At 39.6% G+C, this 22,514-nt stretch overlaps 1 protein-coding gene across 2 annotated transcripts in view; it reads left to right on the forward strand.

Annotated features, from left to right (window-relative positions):
• Positions 1-2,730: 2,730 nt before the first annotated feature.
• ppfia3 (PTPRF interacting protein alpha 3) overlaps positions 2,731-22,514 on the forward strand; it is a 58,053-nt gene continuing 38,269 nt past the window's right edge. For both annotated transcript variants that reach the window (XM_041778348.1, XM_041778349.1), the window contains exons 1-7: positions 2,731-2,856; positions 3,842-4,500; positions 17,319-17,420; positions 17,574-17,813; positions 17,901-17,960; positions 19,733-19,861; positions 19,975-20,067. In XM_041778348.1, the coding sequence (XP_041634282.1) occupies positions 4,165-4,500; positions 17,319-17,420; positions 17,574-17,813; positions 17,901-17,960; positions 19,733-19,861; positions 19,975-20,067 (960 nt within the window). In that variant the 5' untranslated portion in view covers positions 2,731-2,856; positions 3,842-4,164. The remainder of the gene's footprint in view (positions 2,857-3,841; positions 4,501-17,318; positions 17,421-17,573; positions 17,814-17,900; positions 17,961-19,732; positions 19,862-19,974; positions 20,068-22,514) is intronic.

Raw genomic sequence — 22,514 nt, forward strand, 5'->3', positions numbered from 1 at the left:
TATATAAAAGCTATGCAAATGCTTTAATGTTTCCAAAATTTAGACCTTCCAGGGGAAAATATCAATTTCCAAAATATTCAAGCAGTTTACGTAAACATTTCATAAGAACTCCAGATGTTTCCAAGAATCATCAGACAAAATTGCCATGGAAAATTTTATAGAAACTCAAATGAAAATTCCTTCAGCACTGTTTAATAATTCTTTCTTTGTGGATTCTTTCTTGATTCTTTACTCTGTTGAATCTTTCCTCAGATTTTATGAGAATGCACCTTTACTTTCACTGACGTCTGTTCTGTACGTTCACCCCCTGGATGGGAACATTACGTCACCTCCTCCTCCCTGTTCTGTGAGATACTACCTGGGGACTAAAGGCCTGCCTCCCCTGAGATGTGATTGGCTCACAGAGCAAACCTTTCACAATGGATTATCATGACTGGATCATTTTACAGACATGTTCCTCATCCTAGACATTAAATGTGTGTAAATACACTTGTATTATTTGAAATCGTCCAGATATTTGCATCCCTAAAAAACAATCTCTCACTTTGAGCACTTGGAAATTTTCACCTGCATTTAAACTTTTAAAAATTTCCTGAAATTTTACTGGGAATATCAATGAAGATCAACTCATCAGTTTTTTTCTCTGCTTAACTCTAAATATAGGCAGTTGTCTAAATTCAGGACCTTTGGCCTTAAACCTGAAGTAATGAATTGCATTTGCCTTACTTAGCCACCAGAGTGCGCCGTTGTCACATGAATACCGGTGAGTATGAGTTGGGCAAGAGTCGACACCACATAGGGAGAAATGACTGAGGATTAACGCTCTCGAGTAACTTGCAACAAAAGTGCTTTGACGTTGTTTTTAAAGGTTCAAAAGTGCAGAAAGGTGCAGATAGAGGTGAGTGGTAATATATGAGGGCTAAACTGCCGAAAGGCTGTATCTTTAAGGCTCAGGAGGAGCTATGAGAGAAGATGCACGAAGAATTGACGATGAAGTTGCACAAAACCACCACGGAAGCTCTATCTCTTCATTTCAAAATAAAAGGTATCTTAATTTTCACAGCTGCCTTTTAGAAACAGATTAAACTCTGGTACTGACAAAAAGATATATCCAGTAGCAAATTCTTCACTACTGTTTTTATGAATAATTTTCTATATTTCATGTTGACCAGTTTTCAGTCTATACAAAATTGTTTACACATTAGAGATTCTTTCTTTAGATCTTGACTCTGAACATTTTCTATTGAGGTGAATATATATTTCAATTTAAATCTCCTCAGTTGTGCATAACTCATATCTTAGCTTTCTTCGGCTTAATGATGTTGACTCAATTTTTCATGGGTTCTTTGGGATTTTGTCTTTTGTGTTGTGTTCTGTGCTTTGTTTTATCCATGCCTGAACTTATTGTCAAAGCACTTTGTTAATACTTTTTTCAGTGCTATACAAAGAAAGTTATAATTATAATATGATTTCATATCAGGGCCATTCAGAAAAATGAAACAATAAGCAGATCTTTTGATTTTCAAGGAAAAAAGTTTCAGTTTTTCAGAAAACTTGATATTTCTGATGTAAAAAGTTATACATTTTTAGTTTAAAAATACAAATGTAACCCTAACCCTCAGGTTGTGCAGTTACATATATGCATAAAAGGATGCAATATTTTTGTACTAAGAAGTTCTTGAAAGGTTTACAAAAATGCCTGCAGAAAGGCCTTTAAATTTATAATAGTACTGCTGTTGCACTCAGAAGAAGTACATTCATTTAAAAAAAAAAAAAAAGAAACCTTTTAATTTCCTGGAACTATTAAAGTATTTTGAAAACAGCACAGTAAAAACTTCACACTTTGAATGTTTTTTTTTTTTTACACTATTTGTATGTTTTGAGTTGAGACAAACACACTTCAAAACTATCTATATTCTCTGTATTTTCCTTGATAACCAAGTAAATAGACCCATGATAGCACTTTTATGTTATGTTGCAACCACAAATTAAATATTGTTCAGCATAATTGCAGTCGCACACAATATAAAAGCTGCAAATTTATGAAAAACAAAACTATTCAAAACTTTGTCCTAAAAAGGAAATGACTTTTTAATTTAACAAAAAAAAACTTTTTTTTTCTCCTCAACAAAAACTAAAAGATCATTAAATTAAAAATCAGAGTGACCCTAATACCCCTTTATGATGTTAAAACCAAAATGAACAGGGGGAAAAAAAACGAAGTGTGTATCTCTAAGAACAGTATCCATCGAAAACCGTTTCTTGAAACGGGCTCTGAACATGTTTCATTCAGTTGCAAAAATTGGCATTCAAAAGTAGGGTGTGTACGTGACTTCCGGTGCTTTTGCGAGCCATCTTTAAGTGGACAGTTGAGGTACTGCAGTTTATTGCACTTCCGGCTACATTTTATTTACTATGAAGGTTGCTGCTTTTTGCAAACAGAGCTCGAGACACCACTTTTTGACAAATTCACTGAAGGAAAACGTCATACTGTTGGAACATTAACCCTGTGGGTTGCTCGTCTGTTGACAAAGCTCCTAGATTAAACTAAAGACCACGGAAGTTTGGTAAGTTTGCGAATTTATTCGTTTTTCGTAAGCTAACACTATCAAACTGCTAACTGGCGTGTCCTTATTTTGAAAGTGCAGACCGGATGTAGCCGTTATTTTCGCGTGCACGTTCACTAAGCAGCTGAAGCCATCTTCGCTCCCTCGGCAGAGAGAGGGAGGGGATGGGGCAGGCTGGTAACCGGGCTGTAACGGGGATAAGCTGCAGCCTCCGTTTCTCAGATGCTCCGATGGAGTGAACCGGGCAACGATGCGCGTTTCTGTCCGTTCTCTGTCGATCATGGAGCGGGTAAGATTCACAAACCGTCCGGCGGCGGCTCAAATCCACGATGATGCACGGTACACGGATGTAGCCGTGCGTTAGACCATCCAGCTGTTTTTATGGGTGGGGGGGGGTAGGATGGTGTGGGGAAGGGAGGAGGGCAATGGGGTGTTGATAGGAAATAAACGCCTTGCACACGAAATAAAACCACAGCGACGCAGCGTTTTCCAACATTTAGCCTTCGTGTTTCACAGTAATTAACACAATTGTGTAATATCTTGTGTGCTTAATCTGTTAATTAGGCCTACATCATTTACAGGATGATTGGCACCTCCCACCATGATGTTATAGCGATGTGAGGCTATCCTGCACAGTCCGAGATTCTTTTAAAAATGGCTATTTCTCCCCATTTAAGCCATTTATTTTACAAAGCTAGCAATTAACCCCCATCTTAAGACCCTAAGGATAACAATTAGCCTCTTGAATCACCAGGAATATTTTAACGGATGGGTTCCGGAGCCGTAGATAGGCTACAAGAAGCCTATTTCCTCCTGGATACAGCCCGTAATTACAATTCATGATGACACCCTTTTTTTCTCACATGAATGTATGAAACAGCACCGCGGCTTTCTCCCACACCAGGCCTGCTAATTGTTCCGTGTTTGCGTGACGGTAGGCGCTAAGGTGAAGCTGCCATTCACGTTTCATTTCCGTACATCATCATGCGCCTTCATTTTCCCCCATTATGTGTGTGGACGCTGGGATACATAAAACGGAGACATGCACTGATGGATGAATTACTCCAGAGTATCGCGATGCCAGTCAGAGGAAGAGCCCAGCTGTGATAAAAGCAGTGGTTGTTCTTTCTGTGAGGTTGGAGAAATGTGCATCTGTATTTGTGCCTAAACAAGGGAGCACAACCTCCTGGAAGACTCAGTAGTAGCGTGTCTTCTGGTGTTATTGCTCATAAACAAATGTCCTTTCAATGTCTTCTTCTTGCCTTCTCTTTCAGGTTCGTCTCACGTCTCTGTGAAGCCTGGACCGGGGGTCTGAGGTGGTCCACCGAACCTGCACTTCTCCCCTCTCACCCCCTACACCCCACCCCACCCCTCCACCGACCATATCTCACATCCTTTCCCCCACTTCTCACACATCCACAGAACCACCCTTGCCCGCCCCCAGCACCTGCGTCCACCCTGTCCGCCTCACCCGAACACCTTGAGAGGAAAGCCCCCCCAAACCGACACTGTAGCCCGTTCCTGACGATCACCTGACACTGCACTCAGGTGTCTTTTACAGCTCCTCAGATAACGCCTCTCACACCCAGGCCTCAAGATGATGTGCGAGGTGATGCCCACCATCTCGGAGGATGGGCGCGGCGGCGGAGGAGGCGGCTCGTCTTCCCCTGCGGGGGGCGGCGGAGGCATGGGAGGCATGGGTGGCTATGGCGGACGGGATCCCCGTGGAGGTGGCGGTGTAGGAGGAGGCGACGAGGGTGGCAGCACAGGCAATCTGGAGTCGCTGATGGTGAACATGCTGGCGGAGAGGGAGAGGCTGCTGGAGAGCCTGAGGGAGACCCAGGAAAGCCTTGGGACAGCGCACCTACGCTTGAGAGAGTTGGGCCATGAGAAGGAGTCACTTCAGAGGCAGCTGTCCATTGCCCTGCCACAGGTATGAAGACGTTAAGACCGTGCGCTTTGTAATATTCACAGTGGAAAAGCACTCAGTTTAGCAACAGCTGTCATAAACTTCATTTCATTAGGCAGAAGCCTCAAGCAGAACTAGAATCTTGGTTGATAGTCATCTACCTTCATCGATAGAGTCAAACAGACCAATAGAATTAGGATCAATGCCATGACAGCGGTAGAAAAGCAAGAATTATAATAGAACCATGACTTATGATAGTGATAAAGAGTTAGCACAATAGTAGGGAGTCTGCTCCACCTACAAGACAAAACTCGGGGAGGGATATAAAGTTACTTGTAAATATGATATTATGCACAGAAATTGCAAGAAGCAGGAAGAAAGAGGAACACCATGTATCAGTTTCATGGGTAGACAAATTATCAGCCTGGGATAATCTGTATCCGCATTGTATTTTACTGCTAATCAAATTAATTAATCAAAAAGTGTGCTACTTTGGCTCCACAGCAAAGTGTGCCTTCCCCTCTGGCTTCATTTTCACTCTCAACAGTCACATCAAATGTCCTCTGTACAATGCATTTTAATTGGCTAGATGTCACATGGGTACACCAGCCAATCAACGCTTCAGCCTGGGTGCCACTGCCACAGTGAGCATATGGAATCACTTCCTGTTTACCTGCTGCTACTTTGTTGCTCTGTGCCATTAAGTATCCAATCCAATCCAGTCCAATCCACTTTATTTATAGAGCACATTTTATAAACTGAATGTTTCCAAAGTGCTGCAGAAAACATCATTTAAAAACAAAACAATTGGTATACCAGTGCTCAAGATAAAACCAATAAAACCAAGAGAATATATTTACAAAATAGATAGTAGCTAAAAACAATAAATATAAATACAAAATATAAAAAAAGATAAAAACAATAGAAATAAATAAAATAATAAAAGACACAGGGGACCACACAACTCACACGGTGTTAAAAGCTAAAGAATAAAAATCGGTCTTAAGACGAGACTTAAAACACTCCACTGTGGGGGGGCAGAGCATTCCATAGTTTAGGGACGACCACAGAAAACGCCCGGTCCCCCCTGGTTTTAGGTCTCGTCATAGGCACCACAAGCTAGAGCTGGCCCTCGGACCTCAAAGCGCGCGCTTGTGTATAAATCTGGATGAGGCCCGAGATGTGCTGCGGGGCCTGTCCATTCAAAGCTTTAAAAACAAACAATAAAATCTTAAAATCAATTGTAAAATTAACAGGAAGCCAGTGCAAAGACGCAAGAAGTACAGTTTGTACATCATAGTATCAGTTTTAAATATCGGTTATTGGTCTCATGAGCCAGTACACTCATGATATCGGTATCTGCCATAAAAACCAGCGTCTGTTGACAACTTATCAATTCCTCAATCGGTCTAAGCCTATAGCAGCATAACCATGAGTGGTCCTTGCTACGCCTGAACCGATCTGTACCATAAGCTCTATCAAATTAGCCCACTCTTTATGGAAGGGATCATAGCTAATATCTGCCGAACTGAATATCAGGTTCAACAGCAAGTAGATAAAGAGTTAGTAACATGTATTAATATGATATGACTTCATACCTTTTGAGACAGAAAAGAAGAAAGAGAAGCAGTGTTAATAGGTTTCTGAACCTCTCCAAGCCTGTAGCAGCAAATCTAGCCTAGACCAGTTACTTAACATAAAGTTTATTAAATAAGTCTGTTTAGAATATCTGCCCCACTGAACCAGGCTTGTAGACATTTTCACAGTATAGGTACTGATGTTTGAAGGCTCTACCTCCCATACTACTTTTGTAGATTCCAGATTCTCAAGATTTTGCAGGCTAATAACCAAGAGGGTAAAAATCTCTTTGAGGTCTTGAAGGTGTGATAATGTCAGTCTTTTTATGACTTTGCAGGTGATATTTTACACTCCTTTCTTGATATTAGAGGCATCTTATTGAGACAGGCTAATATACCTGTATTTCACACAAGTCTCTGTTATAATTAAGCGTACCGGTTCCTAATTCACATATAAAAAGCTGTTCAAGTGGAAATTAAATATTCCAGATTTCATCTTGTTAAAGTCAGACTGGAGCTTTCGGGTGAAGTAGGTTTTTACATATCAAAATATTTCACTGAAGTATCTTGAAATAACAGGTTCTATGATGTCACCAACTGTATTACATCCCCTACCAATAAATTAGGGTTGTCACAATAATGTTTGAGTTTTTTTAAGATCCAAAAAGAAAATCATGCAATATTGGTACCTGTTTCTGTGCCACAGCAACAAAACTGCAAGTCCGAGGTACCCCATATTGGGTATTTTTGTGAATTATTTCTGGAAAACCCAAGACAAAATGTCCGTATACTTTTTTTGCTCTTATACCAAAACGTTTCGAACATATCTATGTAATTACGACATTGCTTTCTCTCGTTTCTTAGTGGCAACTCTTTGTTGAAGTCGACAGAAAATGCGCAGATTTTCTAGAATTTTGGTATTTTTAATACTGTTTATCATTGAAATAACTGAGACTGTATTATTTTTAAACATCTAATTTTGACAACCTCATCTTAGATGGAGATGTGTCTGCACACTAAGCATTATTTTTCAGCTGTTACAGAGCAAATGTTTCCCAATAAGTTTATGTGCATTACACGCTTGTGTCAAAAGTGTAGTTTTTTTTTTTTCATGAAGTCCGAGTCGTGTTTGGATAGCTTATATTTTAATCGTAAATCTAACATGAGATGGTGGACTTCAATCAGTCTATCAAAGACATGCATAGATGGATCGTTACATCTCTCTCAGCCAGTATAGTAAGCAAGACTTACCTGTTAAGTTTCTTGAAAAAAAATCTAAGATATCAAAGATAATTTTGACCTTTATTGTGGCTTTTTATGTCCTGAATTAAGGTCTGGATTTGTCAGATTAATTTGGCTAACATTAAGAATATTGAGATATTTTGGCTCAAAATTAGATGAAAACAACTGGTATGGTTGATTTATGCATTTTGCAAACTAACTGGGCAGGTTACATGCTAGGTGGCTAGCTAGGATAACAAACATGGAAACTTGTAGAATAATGGCACTATTTCAACTGCAAATAGATAAATTCACTAGCTAAGATTTTTTGTTTGTTTTGTTGTTTTTGCTGTGTAGTTTGGACCTTGGGCACATGGCTTTGAATTTTCATAAACCCCAATGAAGTAAAACTTTCTGTCTCAAGTTTGCTAGCCTCAAACTCATGTATGGAAGTTGTAAACTATAAAAAACAGACTTAAATAGAAGAGAATACCTCAAAGCATAACTGCAGTTCATCATCAAAGTTTGTACAAAAAAGCTTAAAAACATATCCAGAAAAAAGCCCTTTAAGGTCTGTATCCTGCAGTTATGTTGTAAAACTGAACAACTATTATGAGGAGAATGTACTCTTGTACTCAGATGGAAAATGGTTTCCTTTCACACTGATGAATTATTGATGTGTTAACCTGTAAGAAGGATTGTAATGTTGAGTGTGACTCCTTATTATAGATCTGAGACACTGACTGAAGATTCTTTTGATAATACAGCACATTTGGATGCTAAATAAGGCTGTATGTTGAAGTCATTATGGTGAATCATGGCGGATATATGAGGCCAGTACATGTTAAGACGTAATTCTACAGAGGGACGAGTTAGGGGGTGAGGGAGCAGAGCTAGAAACACAGTCTGAGCATGGAAATCTGTGAATATAATTTTTTTTCAATTACAACGTACAGCAGTTGAATTGTGTGGGGGTTTTTTTGGTTAAAATTCAAAATTTTGATTTAGAAAATACGCCTTTTCTACCTATTGTTTGTTATTAAAGAACAGAAACAATACGTATCATTTAATTTATTTACGTCTCTGTCAGAATCAGATTACTTACATCCCCAGAGCAATTCACGCATTGCAAATGCTCTTGTACAAATTGTAATCATAAGAATATGAAAGGTAAACTTTAAGGAAAAATGTATACAAGATGACAATTCAATATACAATGCACAAGTTAAGATAAAATGCTGTGAACTGGGATCTGTAAGGTGATTTTATATAAATGCCGTAATTGTGTATGATTACATAAGAATACTGTTAAAGTAGAGCATAGTTGAGTGTGTTGTACAAAGGGACTAATAATGCCTACACTTGGCTATATATTACAAGTGTTTCTCAAAACTGAAACTTTTAAATTTCACAAAAATTTCAACAAAATAAAGCCTGAGGAAAACAGAAAAAAGACCTAGAGTTGAGCCATCTGAGAAAAAATCTCAGAAGGAGAGTATAGACAAAGTGTTTTAGGATAAAGCCTAGACGAGAGGCTAAACGTGAATGAGGATAAAACATCACAACATGCCTGTAACTCTAAACTGTTGACTCCATGTCCATAAATATTCATAATTTTAACACTGTGAGCGATCCCAGATTACTTTGCAAGTATTCCACAGTGCTTACCACTGGGACAGTTTTCAGAAAGTCATCCATGAAACAAAAAAGGTGATTTACTATTAGTAAATATGCCTTATTAAATACTATTTAATTGAACAAAGTCCGTAATTCAAAACAGGAAGTAAACAGCTCAGCTGGGTGGAGCAGCCACTATGTCCCTACTCATCTTTTTTTGTTGTTGTTTTGATGAAGGCCCTCCTAGTGTTAAAGCATGAAACCACCATTGCAAATACATCGCAAAATACATCGATAACCAACAAAGAAGACAAAAACGACCTTCAGTGTTTTAAGTAGATCGTAAAAATTTGGAGGTAAATTGGATGATTTGCTTGGTGGTTTTACAGCTTCAATTCCAAAAAAGTTGAGGCACTGTTCATAATATAAACAAAAACAGAATGCAAGTATTTTCAAATCTCATAAACTTGTATTTTTTTCACAATAGAACAACATCAGATGTTGAAACTGAGACATTTTACCATATCATGACAATATGAGCTAATTTTGAATTTGATCGCAGCAACACATCTCAGAAAAGTAGGGACAAAATCATGTTAACAGCTGGTAGCACTCCCTCTTCTTTTAACAACTGTCTGCAAACATCTGGGAAGTGAGGAGACCAGTTGCTGAAATTTTGGGAGAGGAATGTTGCCCCACCAAGCGGCAACCTTCGGTCCTGAAAAATGAAGCCAATGCGGAAATGCAAAAAATTGCTATACTGCGAGTGTCCACTTGAGGCTGGCTGCAGGAACACCAGAAGTCCCGTCTGCACACATGTTAAACAGCAGGTTTTGACACACAAAATGAACTGGTTTACAGCCTGGTTCAACACACCAAACGTAGCTCATTAGCTTGTGACTTATTGTGCTCCCACTGTATGGGGGATGGATTTTTATGTACCACGATTGTTTGGATTATATTTAGGATGAAAGCTGATTGGCACGTCTCATTTGATTGACAGATAGCTCGGCAGGCAGAGTCTCCATTTCTGTCAATTGGAATGCTAGCTAGATTCAAAGTTCGGTTGAGACCGCGATTTCAGTATGGAAGCCTCCATGAATTGGCTTCAAGAACCGTTTGAGTCCGCCTATTGTACGCAGACAACTGACGTCACACAGGGTTTGTCCAATTCTTTTTACAGTCTATGTGTCCCACTCGAATTCAAGCTGTCATAGGTCTTCTTAGCCTGAATTCTCATTTTATGATGCGCCAAATGTTTTCTATTGGTGAAAGGTCTTGACTGCAGGCAGGCCAGTTCAGCACCCAGGCTCTTTGACTATAAAGCCATGCTCTTATGATGGATGCGTTATGTGGTTTAGCATGTTCTACTTAAATATGCAAGACCTTCCCTGGAAGAGATGCTGTCTGGATGGCAGCATATGTTCCTCTGAAACTTTTATCTACTTTTCAGCATTGATAGAGCCTTACCAGATGTGTAAGATGCCCACACCATAGACACTAATGCAACCCCATGCCATTAAAGATGCAGGCTTTTGAGCTTGTGCTGATAACAAACTGGATGGTTCATCTCCTCTCTAGTCTGCAGGACATGCTGTCTGTGGTTACCAAAAAAAATTCAAATTTTGATTCATCTGACCACAGAACAGTTTTCCATTTTGCCACTTACTTTTCCAGTTTTTGTTGCCCCATCCCTACTTTTTTGAGATGTGTAGCTGACATCAAAGTCCAAATGAGCTGATATTTTCTCATGAAATGGTAAAATGTCTCAGTTACAATTTCTGTTTTTTTATGATTTATTGTGTGGAAAATATGGGAATGCAAGTCATTGCATTCTGTTTTTGTTTCATTTTGCAAAGCGCACCAGCTTTTTTGGAATTGGGGTTATACATAGGGAGCACAAATCTAAAACCTGGAGAGGATGGCAGAAATGTTGCATTTGCCCCTGCAGCACAGAAGCCAATTATTATATTATCCCACATCCCTAAGCTGGAGAGCTAATCATTTTGTAATTCCACTCAACATACAAGGGCTCCATCTCTATTTTCAGGCCAGAGTCATTGTTGGATGCCTCGGGCGGCGATGATGCCTCCCTTATTGTTAGTACCTATTTTTCTCCGTCACTACGCCTGGAAAATCAAAATGGAATAACAGATGTAGCGGTGCTGGACTGGACATTAAAGGGGGGATCAATATGGTGCACATGTGTAGAAACACTCACAGATAGAGGAACACATGGAGGGGCTGCGATACAATCTACAGTAGATGAGTTCAGCGAGTTCGTCTGTGTGTGGAGACGTTGCCAAGAGAGAAAAATAGGAGACAGGGATGGAGGGAGAGAGCGACAGCATGGCACAGAGAGAGAGGGAGAAAACCTGGTGATATGAAACACACAGAGACTAACAAATCAAGTCTATTTGCATATTGCTGCATACTAATAAGGTGGCTTCAGGAGTGTGTTTTACATGTTGTGGGTTCATGACAGAGGGAGATTGAAATGGTCAACAGTGGGAGAGAGCAGATAAGTGTGATCGTTTGTGCCACCGAAAAATGATGGCGACTGAATGAGGAGAATGTAGAAAGCGACTGGTAGCCGTGGTCCATCTTTTACATGAATTAATCCCAGAATTAGGATATCCTTTGGGCGCAGAACACACCATCTGTACGCAGCAATTTCCTCTCTGATCCTTCCTCCTCCATCTTTTCAAACCTTCCCTTCACTTCCTCCCCTATCTCAGCCCAGCAAGCACATCAGCTCCAAAGCTCGTTACATGATGTCCCTTTTTACATGCATTTTGGCTAGAAGAGGGTGTGAGGTAAGGGAGCCTGTTAGCTGCCGTCTGGGTAAACTGATCAGTGGGAACATGGAGCTCATACAACAGCAGCTGGGTGCATGCATGGGTGCACGTTCAGTGGCCTGCTTGCATTATAGCTTTTAACAAGTGTCCGAAAGACTAAAGGAACAGACTTTGACTCAAACTGCTTCATAATATCAGTTGACAACAGCATCAGAATTTTATGCTTACAATCTAGTAGCTGACCCCACAGTCAAAGCTTGAATTAACTACTCAAAATAGCAACAATTAAGTTAAAATTTAAAACATAACAAGTCTTAGGCTTATCCAGAGCCGGAGCCAGGGGTTCGCCCTGGATCACCCTTGAAATCTGACTGGTAACGCCATTGGCCAACTAGAAAATCCTTAACTCTGACTGTCTATCTGTCTTGTCTTCTTGTTTTCAGTTGTCAAAAAATGCAAGCAAACTCTTGCATACTGTCTCAATTGCACAAATGCATTGGTAAAGTTTCAGCAAAGACATGTTTCCAACATACTTTGTAAAGTTTAGACAGCTTGGAGGGCTTTGCTTGATGCATACATTCCTCTATAAGCTCCTGTCTAATGATAGCTATTTTAAAAGGGATATTTTGTATTTTTGAAGCTGGGTTGTATAAGGTGATAGTAGTGCCATTAGCCTCCAATTCATTGCCCCTTCAAACAGGATGTGCTTTTAGAAGCTAGGCTATACAGCGTAGCAGATGGGTACAGTTTCTCTGCGTAATTTAGTGAGATTTAGGTAAAAATGGGCCTAAAAAACAATGTTGGCCCATCTGTACACTACATCAAAAGCATCTGAAGTGTTTTATTAATTTTACCCAGTTGTTGCACTATTTTGCTATGCTAGCTTGGGTTACTGGTTACATGCTCTTCAGTATATCTCAGCCATAAACTTACTTGGATGACAAATTTCCTAATCAGTTCTTCTGATCAGGGTCCATTTCTCTAATTTATCTTCAGAAAGTTGAAAAATGTCAGTAAAACACTGGCATTTAGTAAGGAGGGGAACTCTGGGTGGGGAGTGATACAGGCTGCAGGAATCTATGAGCAGCTATCCTCGATCAGAAATGTCCTGAAGAAGTGTTGGAACTAAGACCCACAAATAACAACAGTAGCTCTCATGGACATGGGCTCACAGTTTCATAGGTAAGTCAAATCTGTCCTGCTAACAAGTCTCCACTAAATTTTCTTTCCCCTCTTTCTTTCCACTGAGTCTCCATTTGTAGAAATTCCTCTGTGGACTCTGGCTCATGAAAGTATCCTCTTGTATCCTCAGTAAATAGCACGCTATCATCACTTGAGTCGAAATCGCTCACTTTAGCATTGTTTTAGCTTGGTAACTTGTTCCCTCTGATGAAGTCTGAACAACTGTTCAGATACCCTGAGGTTGAAGAGCACGTAGCTGGTAGCCAAAGCTCACATTCCAAGATAGCACCAAACACAGAGGCTTACTGAGTGAAAAATATAACACTTCAAAAAAATTTTGATATAGAGTACAATTCAGCCAGCATTGTTTTTTGGTCCATTTTTACCTTCAATTTGTTAAATTATATGGAGAAACCATATCCATCTGCTACACTGTTTAGCCTAGCTTCACCAAGCATGTCCCGTTTGAAGGGGCAACACTCATTATAATCACCGAAGGCTAATGCTGCTACTATCGCCAAGTACCTTATACAACTCAACTTCAATGATACTGAAATGTCCTTTTAAAGTTTCTGCCAGTTTTGATAAGTGGATTTTTGATATTAGAAATGCACCAATTGTGAAATAAGGGCTGATACCAATTCGGATGTGTAAAAGTAAAGGTATCTTAGATTTAAGATGGCACTCTAAGACTGGCTTTACACTGTCTTGGTAGCATTGTATGATACTTTATCACCTGTCTTGGAGCTTTCCATGTTCAAATGTACGCAGTATGACTGCAATATGTTATTTACTAAAAGAAAGACGGGGAAATTCATGTTCAAGGAAAGGCTTCAAGATGAAAATTAAGGAATTAGCACTGGGAAAAAGATTATGATGCAACTTTCAAGATATGCAAAAATAGATGAATAAACTAAAATATCTAAGATTTGATGATAAGAATCAAAGTATTAACCTATTCATGATTGGGTCTCATAAAGTCTTTTTAAAAAGTTTTACATTTGATTTAAAAAAAAAAAAAAGTGCAGTATCTCTGTTTTAAGCCCTCACAGAAACAAGCCAGGAAGCTGTTACTTTGTTGTGTTACTTTTTAATGTTGAATATAAATACTGCACACAGGAATATCTGTTAGCAGTCAAAGTTGATATGTTGAGCAGGATAGAAAGAGTAGAAATTCTATTTATTCATGTATGCATGTGTTCACTTCACACTCAGGCTAACCCTGCACATGCCCATGCTCCATTTGGCCCCCCCACTGTGCCAAACTCTATTTAACCCTCATGCCTGTCTAACCCCCAGGCGTTAGTTTTAATGACAGACGACTGCACAGCCAGTCATGGTTATTGTGCAATCAAACCAATTTCAAGTGCAACATGAGCAATAAACCTGGCTGTTAAAGTTTATATGGAGGTCTGGTATGAGACTCCTGCATGTGTTAACCGTGAGCACTGTGGTAGAAAAGGCAAAGATTACACTCAAAGTATGCTCGCTCTGCCAAAATGTTGAACACAGTGAAATTCTGCTAAGGTTTAAGTTTGCAAATTAAATCAAGATTGTTAGAATTGTTGTAATTTGGGCTGTGAGGACTTACGGGAAGTATTGGCAAAACCTGCAATCATTACAATCAGCAGTGTTTGTGTTTGGATTTTTTTGATGATGGCGGTTTCTTTTCTAGGACCTGGTATTCATCGAGCTCAACAGTGAGTGCCCACTTTTTTTGATGGCTCTGGTTCCCCTTTGAAATCCTCCCCTGACATTTTACAAAATCCTTAATTCAATATTTTCATTCTGGAACCCAGCCAATCAGCTAACAGAATGCATGGACAAAAAAAATTAGAAAACAGAGATAAAGGTAAAGGTACAAGGCTGTGTAGGTACTGTTTTTTTTCCAGGAGGAACTGCTCATCCCAGAATTCACTGGGGTTCCCTTAAGTTAAAGTGAATGATAGCCTTCCAACAAGTTGCATCAAAGAAAAGTCTAGGCTGCTTCTTTCAATACATTCATGGACATTGTACATCAACCTTTACTGTAGTGTTTGTATTTTTAATAATAATGTTGTAACATATTGAAGTTTGTGTATGTCGTGTTCAGATGGTAGAACATCAGAGTTGAAGTTCACTGCGTTGGCAGACATTTCCACCAATCAGAGACATTGTCAAGAAAGTCTGGCTGCAGACCACAGATCTCAGGCAACACCCTTACAGACCACTAGGGTGAGACGCTCCCTCTGTCAGAAATACAGAGGCAAAACTAAACTTCTGAAATAAATTCAGATTAGACTTCTAGTTTAAAGTTAGGGTTGAGGTGAGGGTTAGGCTACTGAAAGTTAAACTTTTAAAAAATGACCAGGAAAACCTGATTATGAAAGTTTAATACAGCCAAGAAAACACTCTAAAACTGCCAACATAGCTAAAGCTAAAGCTCCATAAGTTACTTAAGATAATGCTATGTTTGCTAAAGCTACACCTGTTTTTAAATTAGTTACCCGAACAGTGGCTCCCTTTAGCTTTGTTAGCTTTTGCTAAAGCTATCCCAAATACATTAGTTTTCATAATAATGTTAACTATGTTGACTTGATTGACATTGATTTTAAATCTAGATCAGATGTGATCAAAAGTATTCAATATTGACTAGTTTTTAGGAATTTAACTCTTTAAATGCCAGTGCATTTAATATAAATTGTTACAATAGTAACTACATAGAAAACCAGGAAAAAGCATGCAATTACCCCTCATGCTAAGTTTGGAAAAATGGCTAATAGGGATGACAATTTTCGAAAATAATTGAAATGCAATTTTTTTTTAACCCCCAATATAATGATTGCGATTTAATATGTGATTTTTTTAAGTTCTTTATCTTGTGAATTCTTAACAAACGAGCAACAAGTCATTTGTTGTCATAAACACAATATTTCTTACAGTAAACTAAGGCTGAATCATTTGAAAATATACCTAATAGCGATTATTTTGACTAATTGCAAATCAGTATGAATTGTTATATTGAAGGGGATGATGATTTAGAAAACAAACATGCAAAGTAGAATTTTTTGCAAACTATTTTAGAAAAAAAATGACACCTATTGAATGTTTGCATGATGTGTAGAGCATAGCATCTCTGCCTCACAAAATGTATTCAGCTGGTATTTTGAAACTCATTTCTGGTCAGAGAAATATAGCTCCTCCTGCGATTTGAAAATTGCAGTCGGACATATTGCGATTTAATCTAAATTTTAATTAATTGCCCAGCCCTAGTAATGGATTTAAATGGTCACAAACACTCTGAGTGTTTACACAGAATGTGTACAGAGCTTATTATTAACCTGATGGTTCTGAGATTAAAATTTAAAAATTCGATTGAAAAGTTGTTAGCACAGTCAAAATAATAATTAAAAAAGAACAAAAAGGTTGCAAAGTTGCCTCAACACCCTTTAAGGATTAAATGAAACAACACAAATGCATGAAAAATTGAAATTAAAACATATTTAAGGTGTTGTAATAATTTTGAAGCATCTTTAAGATTTTTTTAATGTCTTGTGTGAAAGTCAGCCCTCTTTTTGCCCCCACTGTTACGCTCATGTTTGTGACCCTGCAGGATTTTTTTAAAGCAGGCTACCTGCTTCTGAATTATTTTCAGTCCACTTTACAGGACTTTCCACATGTCAGCCAAAAAGCAGATTAGTCACTTAATTACAGCTGGCTCCTTTTTGTTGTCATTAGCTTGATGAAATTATTTGAACAGCAAGTAAGGACTCACTTTACGTGAACATTTTGTGTTAATTTCAGTAGTTTATTGACTTATAATAAAGTAATTTTGATTAAAAATGTTTCTCTGCGGGGCGCAGGTGGCCGAGTGGTTTAGGCGCGCCCCATATATGCAGACGGCCCAAGTTCCAACCCAGCCTGAGGCCCTTTACTGCATGTCTCTCCCCTGCTGTCGTCCCTGTTTCCGACTCTATCCACTATCCTCCTCGATCAAATATAGGCACAAAAATTCCCAAAAATAAACCTTTAAAAAAAAATTTCTCTGCAACATAAAAATTAAACTAATCCACTTAAGTAAGCTTTTAGACCCTGAGTTTCATGAAGTTTGGTGGCATTTTTTCACTGATTTTTTTTATCATTTCATAGATTAGGAAAAAACAAGTATACTGTGCAGATTTAATGCAATGCAGTCATTAGCCCAAATGTGTAGGAGTTTTTGCTCCCATTTAGCTTTTCAGTAATCCTTCCATCTGTAAAATCAGGCAGGTAAGCTTAGTTTACAGGGAATTATCAGAAATGGAGGAAGGTACCAATGCAGGGGGAAGCTGACATATCAAGTAAAAAAAAAGGAGGCCTCTCCATGAAACAATTTCTAGATACAGTGAACCTTACAGTCTCATGAGTGTGATCATGACCTCATGCGGCAGCTTTGAGTTGTTAACAGCGCCCTCTTGTGACCCGGCAGGAGTTTGCAGTGCTGACCAAAGAGCTGAACCTCTGCCGGGAACAGCTGCTGGAGAGGGAGGAGGAGATCGCAGAGCTGAAGGCCGAGAGGAACAACACACGAGTCAGTGCTCTCATATTTCTACGCTACGTTTGTTGAACATCATGTCCTCGTATTTATTTATTTCTTTTACGCTCTGTCCAGGTTTTTCTTGCATGTGTATCCAGCTGAGATAAATTAGAGGTTCATTGTTTGAGATCAACATGTGTTTTACAGCTGCTGCTTGAACATCTGGAGTGCCTGGTGTCCCGTCACGAGCGCAGCCTGAGGATGACCGTGGTGAAAAGGCAGGCACAGTCTCCAGCCGGGGTCTCCAGCGAGGTGGAGGTCCTAAAGGCCCTCAAGTCCCTGTTTGAGCACCACAAAGCTCTGGATGAGAAGGTGAGGGAGAGGCTACGGGTGGCTTTGGAACGGGTGGCAGCCCTGGAAGAAGAGCTGCAGTCCTCCTCTCAAGAGGTAAATATGATTCCCTCTGCTTGTTTGTTTGTACACATTTAAATGTTTCTTTTGGAAAATTATGCTTCTTTCCCTGTGTTGTTGCAGGTCGTGTCTTTGAGAGATCAAATCAAACGACGGCAGCAGGGACTAGACAACGGCAAAGAGGTAAGAGGAGTGTGTTCTTTCACTAATTTTAGAAACTGCCAACTCATTTTAAAGGCCTTTGCACATCAGAAATGTTTTTCAGTGTGATTAATTTGCACATCATAATTGCTTTTTAACCTGTACTCTGTCAGCGCAAGCTGTGACACAAGCCATGTAATTTCACCAAGACATTTTGGGGCTCACTTTTTTTTTTTTAACCACAGTCAGCTTTTCCAAAGTTTCATCACCTGATAAATCAAAATGCTTGCCGTTTTAAAAACAGATCATAGTGGGACAAAACCTCCTCTCAGTAACACTTTTAGTATAATGTAAATGTTTCCTTTTCATATTGCCTTAGGGCTGTGTAATATAACAGCCAATTTTGGATTATTTTTTTTTACATATATTTATTAATCTGATAAAGTCTTAACCAATAAAAATCAACCAATAATAATGGTGTTTGTTATTTTTTTCTTGAGACTGCACATACTAAAACACTGGGTGACAGTTTATTTTCTGTCAGTGATCTGCTCTGATTAATGTGGTTTCCACACAAAATTCACAATCTGATCAGCAACATCATTAGCATACACTATTTGTCCATACCTGTTAATTATTGATTTCGGGTGTTTCAATCAGACCCGTTGTCACACGTGTACAAAATCAAGCACCTAGCCATGGAATCTCCATTTTCAAACATTTGTGACACTAGATGGTCGTTCTGAAGAGATCAGTGACTGCAACAGTGGTACTGTGGTGGATGCCACCTTTGCAATAAGACAGTCCATAGAATATAATTCCTGCTGGATATTCAACAATTACTGTACGTGATATTAATAGGAAGTGGAAGCATTTAGGAGTAACAGCAACTCAGCCACGAAGTGGAAGACCACACAAAACCACAGAATGGGGTCAATGAATGTTAAGGTGTCTGGTGTGTAAAAGTCGCCAACGCTCTGCTGATTCTATAGATGAAGAGTTCTGAACTTTTGCTGGCATAAATGTAAGCAAGAAACTGTGCAGTGCGAGCTCCGAAGGAATGGGTTGCCATTGCCGAGCAGCTGCATGCAAGCCTCACATGATGCAATAATAAAAATACAGGCAGGGCTGACAAAGAACCAGCATCAGACCAGCAGTTTTTGTCTTTCTATCAATGCTTTGTAAAATTAGACAACAATCAAAAGACATACCCTTGGCTGCTAATCGTTCACATGACAATTCCATCAACCCCACCTGCTAGCTTGCATTTCCCTGAATAGTTTCTTAGTCAAGTCTGCTCCACCTAACTTCATACTGGGAGCATACATTTTAGATGATCTTTGGAAATGTTTTAAGAGTTTTGTATGTGTTTAAAAACAGTGTATCCTGAAACACCTTATTCAACTTATGCTTATACATTAGTGCTCTGACATCCCCCTGATGCTCACATTTAATTTCAGAAGTGCTTTAAATCCTGACTTTGGACTCCTTTAATTCCTTGAGGAATTAAGCCTTGCACTCTTGTGTTGAAAAGTTCAGTATGTTTTCATGAGTTTAACATCTGTATGAGAACTTAAAGTTTTCTGCCGAAGTGGATATGATTAGCTGAGACAGAAGCGGTGAATAAATGCTCCTTATTTAAGTTGGTGTGCACACATGCTTGATAACACACCTGCATAAATCAGAGCCCCAGGTGGGCCAACCCAGCTAAAAAAGTCTGGACATGGCCTCTCCTCCAAAAACCAAAGTTTAGGCCAAAAGAAGAGAATTATGAAAAGGATGAATGTAAAGTAACCACTCGTGTCTCCATTCAGCGGCTCCCTAACGGACCTTCCTCCATCTTGGACGATGGTGACATCGACCGGCAGAGAGAGGGCGAGATCGAACGGCAGAGGTCGGAGCTGGGGCAGCTGAAAGAGAGACTGGCCCTCATGTGCAGACAGGTACTCCACTCAGAGGTGCTCTTATGGTCTACTGCCCTCACCAAAACAAACAATAGGTCTGGAGCCAGAGATGCTCGCTCAGCCTTGTATCCCACGCTGTCACTTTCTGTCAGGTCGGGGAGATCGAGGAGCAGCTGACGTCCAGCAGGAGGGAGCTGGCCCGATCGGAGGAGGCCAACCAGAAACTCCAGAGGGACGTGAAGGAGGTGAGAAAAAAAACGGCCATTGTGTGAATCTGACACAGCGGTGTCTATTCTGCTCTTACTCACATAAATTTGTAACAGTTTGCTATGGTAACAAAGTCGTTTGGCTGCTCGGCGGCTGTTACAGTACGCACAAGAGAGTCTGCACTGTAGCCATGGTAACAGGGACATGGACAGAGCTGCAGGTGCTCTCACATGGCCAATCAGATAGTGTGAGCATGCTGGTGGGTGATTGAAAGATGTGTGACAGTTTACTCAGCAGGCATTTATCACTGCAGCTCACTGAGAGCTGCCACTTAAACAGAAAACCTGGACTTAATTTTATGTTTGAAGCACAGAGAGTTAAAAAAGTTATAGACACTCTTGCTCCCTATGTGGAGCAATGGTCCCCAAACTTTTTCTGTCAAGACCCCTTTGGCACCCCTCACCATACACATCAACAAAAATACATACAGTATGGATCTTCACAGAAAAACGTATTGCCTTCAGGAAGGATGTGACAAAAGGAAGGAGTTTGTCTTACTCTTTAATACCCAACAGTGTACAGGTGGAACCACAGGTGAGACATGACTCATCAGATTTTCTTGTCTTAGTTTTGGTAGTCATGACGTCTGTGTAGATTTATTCTTAGCCTTACATTTACCTGGAAGTCCTCTCACAAAATTTGCTGAAAAAACAGTACATTATCATTTGAAGGCTCCCCCTAGAGGCCACAAGCCCTACTTTGGGAATGACCAAGTTAAGTCAGGTGTATAATGTGCGAATTTCAGCCAATTCAGACACAAAGTTGGCCCAAGTTCCAGCCTGATTGTGTGTTGTATGTCTTGCAGTATGCAGGGACCAAGGCTTGTCCAGCTGCTCCTGACTGGTCAGATGATTTTCTGTCATGTTTGTCATTTTGGTTATACAACTGCACATACCCTGCCAGTGAGAGCAGAACCACAAGCAGATTCCAAATCTTACAGGCGTATTTGTATGTGAGCTGTTGGACAGTGTCTTAGATCACCATTATAATAGCAGAAGGGTCTTTGATGTGCCCTCCCTGGCTATTATAAAGGAAATAAACAAACAGGAAGTAGGCTTATATGTGGGCACATTTGTTGCAGCTGGTTGTGTTTGCTGGGGATACTGTTTATTTTGCTTTATGTGGATACTGGTTTAGCCTAGTTGGTAGCTAAACCAACTATATGGGTCAGTTGGCGGTTGGCCCGTATACAGAGGCTATGTGCGTTAACGCACTGGTTGCAGGATGGACTCCAGGTCTTGGCGTGCATGTCTTCCCCCCCATTCTCTCCCCATACTTCCTGTCTCTTGAAACTACTGTTACAGTTTGATGAATGAATATTTCTTTAAGATGTTTACATGTTGCAGTGCCTTCTGGCTTTTTGCTTCAAGCTCTCCCAGAATACTTTGTGAGTAGCCTGTGGCCTGAAGGCATCGCCAGCAGTTATGAACCTTAAAGGTTAGCTAGCCATCAACCATGACGTTTCAGAACCAGGAGCCTTTGGTTGATTTTTTTGAGTAGCATCAATTGTAGTGAGTGCTACCACAAAGACAAGAAAAGCTGTGCTGCTTAGAATATACTACTGTTGAAAAGCATTAAAAACAGCCCTGTTTGAAATAGAAACAAGATATTATTGAGTATTTATTAGTGATGCACGATAACTATTTATCTGAACCGATACCGATAACCGATAATTTCCTACTCCTTATGGCCGATAACCGATAATAACCGATATTTTTTTCAATTGTTGATTTAACAAAAGAAGTTTATTTGATGTGTGCACATCTGGGGGTAAGAAGGGGTTAATATGTAGTGAGCAAAGATATTTATAACTCATTTTAACTAATATCACTCATGTTTTTCAAAAAACAAAGAACCATTCTGACTTTATAACTGTTATTACAGTTCACTTTTCTTGGTTAAACATCTGTGTACCAAGTACAACATACACAAACAACTGACATAGGTTTTCCCCCATAAAACCAAATGATAACAGGCTGTTATGCTTAACAAATGGAGATTTTTGGGGGTCTTTTTTTTTTTTTTTTTTTTTTTTTTTTGCTTTTTGCTTGAGCCAGAATTAAAGCAAGCTGATGTTTGACATAAAGATTAAAAATATGCACTGACATAAGTCATATCAGAGATAGGTTAAGAATGTAAAGTCCACCGTGGTCTGTGGCTAATTTCTGTTCATAACGTTGATCAGACTGAATGAAACCACATCAAACAGAGCAGGCAGGTTTACGTCTATGAAAGCAGCGATTGATCAGAAGACTGTCAGACTGATTTTGTTATTATAACGTTGCGCCTTTTGGCTCTGGCAAGCTTTCTGCAGTTTTCAATGCCTGCTAATGCCTGCGGCTGAGGCTAGCGGCTGCTGCCGCTTTGTTTTAACGTTGTTAGGATGATGACTCTTAAAGGTGCAGTGTGTAAAATTGGGACTATC

Source organism: Cheilinus undulatus, linkage group 21 (genome assembly GCF_018320785.1).
Source record: "Cheilinus undulatus linkage group 21, ASM1832078v1, whole genome shotgun sequence".
Classification (NCBI taxonomy): Eukaryota; Metazoa; Chordata; class Actinopteri; order Labriformes; family Labridae; genus Cheilinus; species Cheilinus undulatus.